Below are 14,134 nucleotides of genomic sequence, written 5' to 3' on the forward strand. Positions count from 1 at the left end.
AAAACAAAAACCTGTTCATTAAGTTTGTTGAATGGCTCGAATTTTAATGACTATTCAGGGCTACCAGAATAGTCATGTGTTTGTGTTTTAATCACCTCCATTAAGATCGTGTTCATCATCATCATCATCATCATCATCATCATCATCATCACGAGTGGCGGCGCCTTCACACTTTCGTCATCGTACTTGTTGGATGCGTGAGGTGAGCTGGCGGATGTACAAGCACGGCACGCTTTTTCTTGTTCTTTTTCCGTAATCGTATTCAGCATGTCTTACTCAATTCCAATGCTGACCTAGATCTTACCGTGAACACATTCAGCATATTCAAAGCGACCTAAAATTGGAAACGGGGCTTTAATTGGCCATTAATATGCTTCTTGTTTGAGAGGATTACTGGTGGGTTATAAAAATGAATGAGCTTTACGTTTTTTTTTTGCTTTCGTTACCTCTCGCATTACACTCAATGAGCTTCTGCACTGCTGAGATATACAGTCAAGTGCGTTTTTTTTGAAGGGTCTTGTGTTGTAATTGTGTCCAATGGCAGAAGCTAGCTAGCTAGCTAGGATGTGTTGAAACTCGCACTTGGTTTCAAACTCACACTTGGGTTTCTAATTTGGGTTTCAAGCCACTGTTTGGGTTCCAAGTTACGGCTTTAAGTCAAGCTTCCAAAGTAGGGTGAGGGTTTGAAGTTGAGGTTCTTAATTAGGAGTGTGACGATATATCGATATCGTGATATTTTGTCTTCCGATAGATTATCGATACGTCTACGCAAGTATCGTGATATTTGTAGTTAATAACCAGCCACTAGAACGGCTCCATTGTTCATGACTTATTGAGCAATTACTTGGCGGGCCACTAGGGGGAGCGCCTCAAAAGAGTGGCGGGGAAATGGACGCAAGTCTTCAGGCGAAGAAGACTCATGATCTTAGTTTTATTATTATTGATTATTATTATTGATTATTATTATTATTGTTATTATTATTATTATTATTATTTGTTTTTTATATTTCTGTATAGGCCTAAATATATTTATATATTATATTTATATTTATGTATATTATTATTATAATACAAATTATTTTTTAGTCTTTTTTATTTTATTATTATTATTGATTTATTATTTATAATTTATTTTGTATTATTTATTTATTTATTTGATATTATTATTATTATTATTATTATTATTATTATTTTATGATTAGCTTTAGCATAGATAAATGACCTGAGCAATATATGGATAATCGCAGTATCGTGAGACAATCGTTATCGTGAGCCTTGTATCGCATATCGTATCATATCGGGAGGTGGCCAAAGGTTCCCACCCCTATTCTTAATTAGAGTCTCAACTACACACCTTCAGCGTGACTCATTTGTATCTTTCTTCAATCGACACATTGTGAATTTACACACTGTGTCACCTCTGCAGGATTTCTGAGTACGGGGGACCAGGCCGCCAAAGGGAACTATGGCCTGCTGGACCAGATCCAAGCTCTGCGCTGGGTCAAGGAGAACATCGCAGCCTTTGGAGGAGACCCAAACAGGGTGACTGTGTTCGGGTCCGGAGCTGGAGCTTCCTGCGTTAGTCTCCTCACTTTGTCTCACTACTCTGAGGGTGAGGAAGAAATTGTTTACTAGGGCTGAAAAGTGGCTATTTTGAGGGTACAATGTGATGTGCACTGGCACATCACATTGTACCCTCAGAATAGCCACCAGAGGGTACTTTCCTGTTAGGGTTTCAAGTCTGGGTTTGGGTTTTGAACTAGGGTTTGGGTTTCATATTGGGACTTTAAGAATGGGTTGAGTTTTTTTTTTTTTTTTGTTCAGGTTTCATAATAGGGTTCAGATTTAGGGTTTCAAATTACTTTAAATCCTGGATTAGGGTTTCAAAAAAATGATTAAGGTTTTAAATAGGGGTTTCAAGTAAGGGTTAGAGTTTTAGAGTATGGTTAGGGTTTCACATTTCAAATTACTGTCATCCTGGATTATTGTTTCAAATAGGGGTTTCAAGGCTGGGTTAGGGTTTAAAATTAGGATTGAGGTTTTACATTTGGCCTTGCAGCCACAGTTATAAATTGAAATTAGCATTTCAAGGCTAGGTAAGGGTAGAGCAGTTGGGGTTTCAAGGCAGAGTTTCAAATTAGGATTAGGTTTTTAACTCATTCACTGCCATTGACGACAATAGACGTCAAAGATTCTTTTTTAATTGGATTGGCAGGGAATGAGTTAAATTGTGTTTTAAAATTAGGGATTAGGGCTTCAACATCCAGACTCTTCGGGCATACTATCGACACTAAAAACACACGTACATATTCTCCGATGAACTCAATTTGTAAATTGCGTTCCCGTCTGCCTCAGATTTGTTCCACAGGGCCATCATCCAGAGCGGCAGCGCTTTAGCCAGTTGGGCCGTCAACTACCAGCCCAGCAAGTACGCGCGACAGCTGGGCGAGCGGGTGGGCTGCGGCATCGACGACAGCACCCAACTGGTGGCCTGCCTCCAGGGCCGCAGCTACAGAGAGCTGGTGGAGCAGCACGTCACGCCGGCCAAATACCACACGGCCTTCGCGCCCGTCATCGACGGCGACGTGATACCGGACGACCCGCAGATCCTGATGGAGCAGGGGGAGTTCCTCAACTACGACGTGATGCTGGGGGTGAATCAGGGCGAGGGGGTGAAGTTCGTGGAAGGCATCGTGGACTCCGAGGACGGCGTCACGGCCGAGGACTTTGACTTCGCGGTGTCGGACTTTGTGGATAGTCTGTATGGATACCCGGAGGGCCGCGATACGCTCAGAGAGAGTATAAGGTGAATATGTTTATATTATGTTTTTAATCCGTAGTGCAACTGTTTCACAATTCAAATTTGGGATTTGAACACAATCTGAACGCCTCAATTTACAGGAAAGTCAGTGTGAAAGCTGGTCATGGATATCCAATGACAGGATACCTTTAAAATGCATTTTTTTTAAATAAATAAATAAAAAATAAATTCCCTTACGGCAGTTCTTGTGGCTCGTGATTCTATCCCCAAATAGATTTGTGAACAGTTTCAGAAGTAGCGCACTACTAGGGGTGTTAAAAAAAAATCGATTCGGCAATATATCGCGATATTACATCGCGCAATTCTCTAATCGATTCAATAGGTGGCCGAATCGATTTTTAAACGTCCATTTTTGATGGAAAAATATTGAAGAAAATGTCTTACTCGGGGTTAGGGTTCACACCTTAATCATAGAAAAATGTTATATTAATTAATGGAACATTAAGCCTTAATATTTTATTTCAAAGCTGTTCAAATATGAAACAGATTACAACCTGTTTGTTAAATACAGTTATGACTGAAGTTTCAGGTAAATAAATAATACATTTTCATACAAATCTTACAGTGTACATGTACAAGTTTACTGAATAGTATTTTCTAAATTTGAGTTAAAAAAAAATCACAACAATCGACTTATAAATTCGTATCGGGATTAATCGGTATCGAATCGAATCGTGAGGTACTAGGCAATTCACAACCCTACGCACTACAATGCAATTATTGCAAATATAAGATTTTGCTGTTAACTGCTAATGGATGTCTTGTTTGTAAAAAAAAAAAAAAAAAAAAAAAAAAAAGGAAATTAGGTAAGTTAGTTTTCCTGCCATGTCTTTACAGAGCCCTTAATTGACGAGCTCAAAGTTAGTACTATAATGGAACAAGTTACTTTGAAACAAGTAATAAATAATCATAAACTTGAGCAACACGGTCCGTGACGTAATTTTTCAATATCGTGTTTTCGGTTCATGGAGAGCTCCTGGAGTGAATCCAGCAAACAACGAAATGTGGAATGAAAACAAGCAAAACTAACAAGACAACAACCTGGACTAAGATTCCACTTTTGCTCGTGTAGCTTCATCCATTCAAATCCCGACATGATACTTTCTTGACATCTGCCTTTTTATTAGCTTCGAAGAGTCTTAGAAGGGAACCGATTCGTCATACATTCGAACATTAGCATGTCATGTCTATTTCGCGTGAGCGCTAATGGACTTTTTTTGAACGGTAGTTTGTTACAATCACGTTGCCAAGCAACTGTTGGATAATGACTCACAACCGGCGCTCGTTCTCTGCAACATGTGACACGGCGACTCGTTTACATCCAACGGAGCATTTGTGATGACTTGAAGCCGCCATTATGTTGCAGCTGTCAATGGGCCGACACAAAAATCAATGTTGTCATGTAGTTATTGGTGTGGATTTGATTGACGACGTCCGGAATCGACCGGCCTAACCTGGCACGCCACTCGCGTTTCTAAACCAAAGGTTCATGTACACGGACTGGGCCGACCGTGACAACGCGGAAACCCGACGGAAGACCCTGGTGGCGCTGTTCACAGACCACCAGTGGGTGGCTCCGGCCATCGCCACGGCGGACCTCCACGCTCAGTACGGCTCACCCACCTACTTCTACTCCTTTTACCACCACTGCCAGAGCGAAGCCACGCCTCCTTGGGCTGATTCTGCACATGGTGATGAGGTAAGATGACATGAAACTGCTTTTACAGAGTCCTCGATATGACATAGAGATATTGTAGAAATAACATGAGCACAAAATATCTGTGGCTTCAAACTGGACGGCAAATCAAGCACACCATCTATGCTCGGAACTAAAGCCAAACAATGGACAGGGATAGCATGATTGAATTTTATTTGAGCCTTGAATGAGCTAAAATGACATTCTGAAAAGTCTGCCATTGAAAGGAATCATTATTACTGAGAGTCATTTAAATTCCTTCTTAGCCAGGTTGCTTCAATGGCGGCAGTATGACCTAAAGGGACTTTGAATATTGCTTTTTCTAGCAAAAGTACGCTCCATTTGCTTATCCAGGCTGTTGATGGGATGTTTAACCCAAAATGAGTTTTTCATGTGCACGAATTAGCATTTCATCTCAACTACATACTTGGTTGCGTGGAGCTAAAAATGAGAAAAAATGACAATGGAATTTTGGGGACAGAAATCCATAATGTAGCTTATCTACCAAAAAACCTTTGGTGAAAAGTAATGTCCCAAAGTTTGTCACGTATTTTTTCTTTCTAATTCCAATTCCATAGCCGTTATTGTGAGTGCGAAAGACTGTTTGTCTGTATGTGGCTGGTGATAGGCTGGTGACCAGATAAGAGTATTCCTGAACGCTCACTCAAATCAGTTGGGATAAATATGATTGTCCAACTACTTTTGTCCATTTTCAGTGTCATGATAGTGGAAGATGAACCCCATTGTTTTGTCTCGATATTACGCAGGTCCTTTCCCGACGTCCCGATTTTTGCTCTGTGTATGTCAATCGCACCGTTGTCATAGCAATTCATATGCTAAATCCATTACAAAGTAATGTAATTGTTAAATTCGATCCTCTTTACATGTACATTCTCATTCACATCCGCTTCAAATCAGTTGCTGGCAATAGGCATTGACTGGAACTGGAACTACTTCCTGCTTTTGCATCTAAGAATCGTGGGAAATGTAGTCCAACTAGCCACTGCGGTCACCATGCAGTCACTGGTCAAACAATGCAAGCTGAGCTTTCTAGCCGTACATTATTGTTGCTGTTGAACAATCAGCCAGGATAGCATTTAGCATTAGCGACCCATCACCCCAACCCCATCCCCCCAAAAATGGACAAATACACATTTTCAATTATACATTATTTCATGTGCCAGACATATTAATGAAACTGTATCTTAACAGACTATGTGTTGTAACCATTCTTCTATAAGACTTTCCTGCTGGGTGTTAGTAGTTATCGTTAAAAGGCAGAACGTTAGCAGCTAATGGAGATGGACTGCGGCAGCGTCTCCTCCCGCCCACCTGCACGCCACAACCCCGAACGCGCGCCGATAAGGCCGACCCTGAGCACACAGCTTTCTCCTCGTCAGCTTCATAAAAATGTAGCTCTTTGTTTCGCCGCTTTTTTTTTAACGACTCCATTAAATATGGGCCGCGCTTCACGGGGCGGACATGCTAATGTTAGCATAGCCGCAGCTAACGCGCCTGATGTGCCTGACTGCTTCCTGCGGTTGATCAACGTAAATCTAGCAACAGAGGAGAGGTGCTTGCGCTCATGGTTGCCTCCGGCAATAATCACGCTAGTGGAAAATTTTATATATTACAGTGATAATAAAACTGGCAAACCGCAAATCTCTTGTGAGCAGTAGCGCACTGTCATCCACGCTCAGCCCACAACGTGGAGATTGGATTTTTTTATTGTCGACGGCAGACTGAGGATGCGTAAAAGATTAACGGTTAAAGAGATTTAAAGATTCAGAGAACTATTGGGGACTTTAGAAGTGTTGCTTATTATACATAACCTGCATAAAGACTTCATATGCCTTTGAATATTCCCTTTTCTGACATATTTACCTGGAATTGTCAAAAAAATATTACTATTATTATTGTTATTATTATTATTATTATTATTATTATTTACATGTGACATCAATAAAAAAAAACTAGAGCTGTCAAATGATTAAATTTTTTAATCAGATTAATCAGAATTTTGATTAATCATGATTAATCACTGAATTAAAAAGACTTTTTTTTCCCCCCCAACATATTTTGCCCGCTAAATTTGAAGCGCACCTGTTATGTGTTCATTTTTTCGACATTTAATGTTATGAGGACATCTTCAAAAATTTATATCCACTGCACACGCTCGTCCTGCTTTTTCTAATCAATTAATTATTATAATAATTCAAAATGGGAAAAAATGACCTACGGCATATGTAAACATTTATTAATGCATGTAGTTATATTTATTGCTCAAACAACTACCTTTAATGTAACCATCCGCTGTCGGCTAAAAAGGATCATCTGCGGTCAAAATTAATCGTGTGATTAATCTGTGGTAATACAATGATTAATGAGATAATTTTTTGTGATTAATTAATTAGTTCACGCTTTAACTTTGACAGCACTAAAAAAAAAATAACGCCTTCACACCCGCATTTTTTTTTTTTTTTTCCTGCGGGATTAATTTTTTTTAATTTTTATTTATTTTTTTTTAAACTGATTTTGACTCTTTTCCCCACATAAGAACAACATGGATTTTTTTTTGAGGGGTTAGCTCATGTTTTTATTTCTTCTTATGCTGTAATGTGTTGTAAACTTACAACTTGCGATTGGTTAGCTAGGATCCAATCACGAACCAGAAGTGTTGACATGATCCAAATTATGCCTTTTTATGGGTTTAGACACGCAAATATGTCACGTCATGACGGGGATATATATCAAAATTTGTAATTATATGAATGATAAAAACAGCAATTTTTGCCAAATTAAAACTAACAAACCTACTCTAAAAACGAATTAAAACTATCCATACAACCATGTGAAATAAAAACTACCTATAATGAAAGTACAAAACTATAATAATCTTGTTGAAGCACTCAAATACCCTCCATATGGCAGCTCACAGTATGTGTGCTTCTGTGTGCCACTGTGAATACCGTGAAATGGTCGCAACCGGAGCTCGGTCCCAAAATGATTGGGGGCGACCTGTCAAGCTGAAGATGAGTTTAGCGAAATGACTTTCAGCTCCCTCAAGCATGAAGACGCGTCTGCCTCCGCTGACACTGTGACATCACATTTTGCCATGAGTCATTTAAAGCGTAGGTTTCCTGTCAAGAGAACCCATGTAACCTGTCGCACTGACAACCAGCCCTCCCTTCCCGACATCCTTCCGTGTGTGTGCGTAGGTGCCGTACGTGTTCGGCGTGCCCATGGTGGGCCCCACCGATCTGTTCAACTGCAACTTCTCCAAGAACGACGTGATGCTTAGCGCCGTGGTGATGACCTACTGGACCAACTTTGCCAAGACGGGGTGAGTGGTTACGAAAGCACTTGGGGGGGGGGGGGGGGGGGGGGTGGGGGGGGGGGGGGGGGGTTGCATTGATTTGCCCTCGGAGGTGATGCTTTGTCTTTTAACCGACTACAGCAAGAAGGCAAAAGACAAAAGAACAGCTTCAGCATTCCTCACGTCTATTTATATCAGCCCTCCAAGACACATGCGTCCATTTGTAATTTGTTTGATTTTTTTTTTTTTTTTTTTTTTAAAGCTGCAGTGCGGAACTTAGCGAGAATTTCTTAAGCACACTCGTTTGACCTTGCTCAACCATATTCTAGCTCACAGTCCTTTTATTGCTCGTAAATGTTGTTCAAAGAAAAGAAAAATGAAAACATGAAACTTAAGCTTCATCATTTGAGCAAGAAGTGGCTATATATGCTATTAGACTATATTTTTTAAAGCAATTGTCTAACACTGTTTTTGAACCAAGAGTTGCAAAGTGCAGTGCTGTTTTATTTTGACCTGATATTCAGTAGCACATGTAATCTATAATATAATAATTTCTTGAAAATGCAATAGCGCCTGAAAATGTAATACAATTTGCACTTAACTTGATCCAAAATGTAATAAAACCAAATAATCTATAAATCCAATAATGCAATAAAAATCTTGACTTATATTGAAATAAGTTTTTTTTTTTTTTTTTTTTTTTTTTTTTATATTGTTACATCATATATATTACAGTATATCATATCACAGAATTCTTTGCGGCAGAGCTGGTCGAATGCTGTGGGCGGAGCTTACTTTGATTAAATTTCTGCGGAGTTGGTTTAATTAACACTAAATAAATCAGCTCTGTCAAATAACGTCAAGACTGATCTCCAATTTAAATCGGACAGTGTTACAAATTTGGGGTGGAAATCTGAAACATTTTACACTCCACATTTTTGCTGTGAATGTATATAAAAGTCTTAGATACTCAAAACACAAAGGGTACAGAACTTTGGACTGAAAATGAGCAGATATAGATATTACATTATCTGTCAAGTTTTACATGGTCAATTTTGAGAAAAAAAGAGCACGTAATAAATCCGCAATAATGTAATAATCTATTACATTATCGTAAAAATGTTATTACAATACCAGTCAGGATTATTAGTTTTTTTATTAGATTATTGGTGAAATTATTACATTATTGGGTTTTATTACATTTCTGATTGAGTTAAGTCCTTTTTCACGAAATAATGACATTATAGGGTGCTAAAGGCCGCGCACAATTTTAGTGATTAGCATGAAATCACATCAAAGTTTCCCCTCGCCGACTCTTGGTTTTCCTCCTACATTTCACAGACACGCATGTTAGTTAACTGAACACATGAACGGTAAAGTCAATCGTGGATAACAATGTGCAATGTTGGCTCCCTTGTGAGTCTCAGGTTGCATGAGCGAAACATTATTCTGTGAAGGTGTGCTCTTAATAGCCATCCATCCATTTTCTATAGCACTTTTTTTTGTCCCATAATTAGGTTTTGTGTGAGCCGGAGCATATCCCAGCTGACCCTGGACTAATTGCCAGCCAGATGCAGGGCACATACAGAAAAAACGGCACAACTATGAGCAATTTAGAACCCGTGTCAAACACAATGGAAAATGGATGCATGCTAATTGTAATGTCCTGATATGACAATTAGATTAGCAGCCTTTAAACTCCCACCATGGAACTGAAAATATGCCCGGCTAATAAAGATAGGGAGAAAAAAAAAGCATATTCATCATAAAGAACAGAGAAAAAGATTTTTGCATCGTGAAGGCGCTGCTCGTGTGGGCAAGCACAAGAGCAAATTTCCTCCACCGGAGAAATAAGAGAGCCAAGATTCCTGCTGCCTTTGCTCATAAAAACAAAACACCTCCTCACATGAAATCACATTTTCTTTGTTGCATTCGGATGCACGTCAATAGCGAGTGCTTGTCATAAAGGCAAACAAGCCCCCGCTGTGCGCATAGGATACAATTATCGTACAGGAGAACGCCATGTTTATTGTCAGTATGCAGAACGTAACAATTCGCTGTCGTCTTTATTCTATTGCCCTCCCCGAAGCGCGACTGCACGCTTCACAGACGGCAAAGCTAAACACTCCAAATGAAATGACACACTCTCCGGTCGGGACAAGGTCGCTCATAAACACGCCGGGACGTACGTCACGGATGATTAAGACGCGCCGGCCGCCTCCGTTCAATGAACAGCCGTCATTACAGCGGAATCTCCAAAGCTGAACGCGATCACTTCTCCAGCGCTGCTGGTTGTCATTTCAAAAAACATCTTCCCGAAAGCAATCAACTTTTGGACTTGACTTCCTCTTTAAAACAAGTACCGTATTTTCCGCACTATAAGGCGCACCTAAAAGCCTTCAATTTTTCCAAAAGCTGACCATGCGCCTTATAATCCGGTGCGCCTTATATATGGATCAATATTGAGCCGCAACAGGTCTCGCTGTCAAGACACGATCGGTGACGCGCATGCGCAGAAGATCCCGCCATCTTGGATCGCTGGCTAATACTAATACTTTACATCAGAGAAAATAATAAAACAGCTGTTTATTCATTTTGGGAGTTGCCAGAAAGCTGGTTTGTAATCTACTAATAAAGTTTGACTGACCTATCTGACCGTTTTGTTGACATTCCCTTTAGCGCAGCACCATCTAATGGATGCATAACGTAACCCCAGCCTCTACTGTAGCGTCCTATATATGGAAAAAGTTTTAGAATATGTCATTCGTTGAAGGTGCGCCTTATAATGTGGTGCGCCGTATATATGGAAAAAGTTTTAGAATATGTCATTCGTTGAAGGTGCGCCTTATAATGCGGTGCGCCTTATATATGGAAACAGTTTTGGAATATGTCATTCACTGACGGTGCGCCTTATAATGCGGTACGCCTTATATATGGAAAACGTTTTAGAATATATCATCCGTTGAAGGTGCGCCTTATAATGCGGCGCACCTTATATATGGCAATTGTTTTTTTTAGAATATGTCATTTGTTGACGGTGCGCCTTATAATGCGGTGCGCCTTATATATTGACAAAGTTTTGAAATATGTCATTCGCTGACGGTGCGCCTTATAATGCGGTGCGCCTTATATATGGAAAAAGTTTTAGGATATGTCATTTGTTGACGGTGCGCCTTATAATGCGGTGCACCTTATATATGGAAAAAGTTTTAAAATATGTCATTCGTTGAAGGTGCGCCTTATATATGGAAAAGTTTTAGAATACGTCATTCGTTGACGGTGCACCTTATACTGCGGTGCGCCTTATATACGGAAAAGGTTTTAAAATATGTCATTCGTTGAAGGTGCGCCTTCTAATGCGGTGCGCCTTATAGTGCTGAAAATACGGTAAATAATTCCATCCGAGCTCATGTCTCCCGACTTTTTGTTGACGTCACACCACATGATTGCTGTCTTTATCAGCATATTTTCCCCAGGAAGTTTAGTTTGAACTCCAAATTGTTTCGCCGGAATGAGCGCGCAAGCAAAATATGCCGTCGTCATCTCCTTTCGCTCATCAGGCGTCGGAAACTTGAACTTAATGTCATCCGGAAAGGAAACAAACGACTCTGGAAAAGTGCGCAGTGATTTAGATCTGCTGTCACGGCAGCATCTTGAAGCTTTTCTTTGGGGGGGGCCAAATCCGAGACGCCTTTTCAAACCACTTAAAGATTTCACTGATGAAAGCCGAAGTGATATAATAAAAGAAGAAACACGCCGTTACTCCTGCCTCCTTTAGAATATCGTATGAAAATGAACTGCCGCTTGCTGAAAAATGCTTCTGGAGATCCAATTTATTAACTCATTCACTCCCAACCATTTTCACTTAAGTGTTTTCCTGGATTTTGACTGATTTTCAAGGCCTGCGAAATTTTATTATGTTCTATTGCTATACAAATATGGAACAAATCAAAAGAGAGATTAGAGTCTCTTCTTTTATCAGGGAAAAAAAAGTATATTCCTATCTGTTTCCGCTGTGCAGCAATTAGCAATAGAACATAGCTAAGTTTCATCGTTTTTCACAAATCTGCTTAGAACTGTGGGGAAATCAGCTTGTTTTAACATGGCCTGGTTGATCTCTTATACTCTGCTGCCACTCAACCATTTTCTGCAGTAGAGAGACTGCATCAAAGCCTTCTCTATGCTCTGGCATAAAAAAAAACAACAACAAAAAACGTATAAATACGTCTTTGGGACACTTAAAACATTTAAAATATGACGTATTTATACGTTTTTGGGAGCTAATGAGTTAATAAACCCAAAGTGAAAGTATATTAGCGGTCGATGAAACTCCCGAAAGACTCCACATGGAAACATTAAAAACGTGACAATAGGGCATGGATGAGAGGACCTTTTATCTCTTTGCTCTGACACCACGCACGAGATAAAAAGCGTTTGTTGAGGACGGACCCTTTTTCAAGTCGTTCCCGGTAATTAATCCATCGGAGGAACGCTCCACTGAGACCCCTTGCGCACTGTACACAGAGCTCTGCAGAGGGGGGCTTCATCTAAATCACAGCGGCACGTTGCTAAGTCAGGACATGCAGAATTAGAACACCAAAATGGCAGAGGGAATAAACAGTTCGCAGTATGTCACGTTGCAAAAAAATATACTTTCAGAGAAGTTGCGGATAAATCGGCAGATCGAATAAAAAAAACAATACAATTTGTTAGTATTTTGTATGTATGTTCAGAATCTCGAAACAGAGACTCACAGTCTACAAACAACAACAAAATCAATTGCATGCTAGCAGACTCACATCGATGCTTTCTCTGCGGGGAATGTGTTTCTTTTTTTTGTTTTTTTTCTTACGAGTACAATCATTGCCTTGTCTTGTGTTACTTGATTATTGATTTAAAAGATGTGCAGCCGTTGTATCGATTGTACGCGATGAGAGAAAGTCCGAAGAGAAAAAAGTCTGACATTTGCTAACGTGAAAACGCTTGAACGAACGAATCGCTGAGTCATGTGATTGCGCTCGTGTTGCGGAACTGGAATGTTAAATGGGGATTTGCGTTTGCCTTGTTGAAATTTTAATGGAGGGTGTTCACATGTGAAGTCTGCAGTTGTTGAAGTTTTAAAGGAGAATGTTTGGATTGTGTTTTCGGAGCCATTATTGGGAAGGTTGCTTGCATCTTTCATTCATGCCGAGTTCATATTGTTTTTACAGCCGTTATATCGAGCTCTACTAATTGATTTTCTTCATGTACAATTATTTAGACCTCCTGAGCCTCCTGTAAAAACAGTGAAGAACAATGTTTGTGATGGGCAGCAGGGTGGGATGCTAGCTGCCTGTATTATTTGAATCTTGGGAGCAGTCCAGGCTGAATTCTGCCTTAAGTTCAGTGGTTCTTAACCTGGGTTTGATCAAAGCCCAGAGGTTCGTGAGTCAGTCTCAGGGGTTCGAATGAGAACAGATAATAAAATAAAATAAAAAATTCAATCAATCACTAAATAAGGTTATTACACCAGAGATTGAATTAATAATCACAATAATAATAATAATAAAATGAAAAATACCTGCTGGTTGATTAGATGCACCTGTGGCTAAAGCCAAACTTTGGCAGGGTTTTTACTTTCTGGACCTGGATTTTACCCACCTCTGCACCCAACTCAAATGTTTCGTGACTAGTGCTGTTCCGATACCGATACTGGTATCGGCAGGGGTGCCGATACGGCATTAAAACAGTGGTATCGGTATCGGTGACTACTCACGAGTAACATGCCGATACCATTCATTCCAATGCTAATATAGGATTTTGGATGCAGCATCTTGTGTCTTGCTTGTGCACGACATTCACTGATATGTGACATGTTCACTGCAAGCCGATCTAAGATATGCTATTGGCCCTTGAATGCTCTGAACCAATGGCAGGACAGCTTTTTCATGTTGAGGAAAAAAAAAACTTAGGTATCGGTATGGTATCGGTATCGGCCGATACTGTAAAGCTGGGTATCGGAATCGGTATCGGGGGCCAAAAAAACGGTATCGGAACAACATTATTCGTGACAATACGCCCCGCTTGGGCGTGATGGTATGTCGTGTGATTTGTTTTTCATTATAATCCATTCATATGAATTATGTTGAGCAAAAGTGGTCGGAAGAATTTGTGCAATATGATTTACATGTATAATGGAACGTATGGTGTTCGATTCTGGAGCCTGTGCTGTTTTGATTGTATCTGCTGTCCCTGCAGTCAATCTTAACTCATTCGCTCCCAAAAACGTATAAATACGTCATATTTTAAATGTTTTAAGTGT

The 14,134-nt window shown here is 39.9% G+C and overlaps 1 protein-coding gene across 1 annotated transcript in view; it reads left to right on the top strand.

Moving 5' to 3' along the window:
* Positions 1-14,134, top strand: part of LOC144030642 (neuroligin-4, X-linked-like) — a 36,198-nt gene that overhangs the window by 14,525 nt on the left and 7,539 nt on the right. The window contains exons 5-8 of the mRNA XM_077537094.1: positions 1,427-1,612; positions 2,356-2,806; positions 4,307-4,520; positions 7,736-7,860. Of these exons, the coding sequence (XP_077393220.1) occupies positions 1,427-1,612; positions 2,356-2,806; positions 4,307-4,520; positions 7,736-7,860 (976 nt within the window). The remainder of the gene's footprint in view (positions 1-1,426; positions 1,613-2,355; positions 2,807-4,306; positions 4,521-7,735; positions 7,861-14,134) is intronic.

This window comes from Festucalex cinctus, chromosome 11, assembly GCF_051991245.1.
Source record: "Festucalex cinctus isolate MCC-2025b chromosome 11, RoL_Fcin_1.0, whole genome shotgun sequence".
In the NCBI taxonomy this organism is placed as follows: Eukaryota; Metazoa; Chordata; class Actinopteri; order Syngnathiformes; family Syngnathidae; genus Festucalex; species Festucalex cinctus.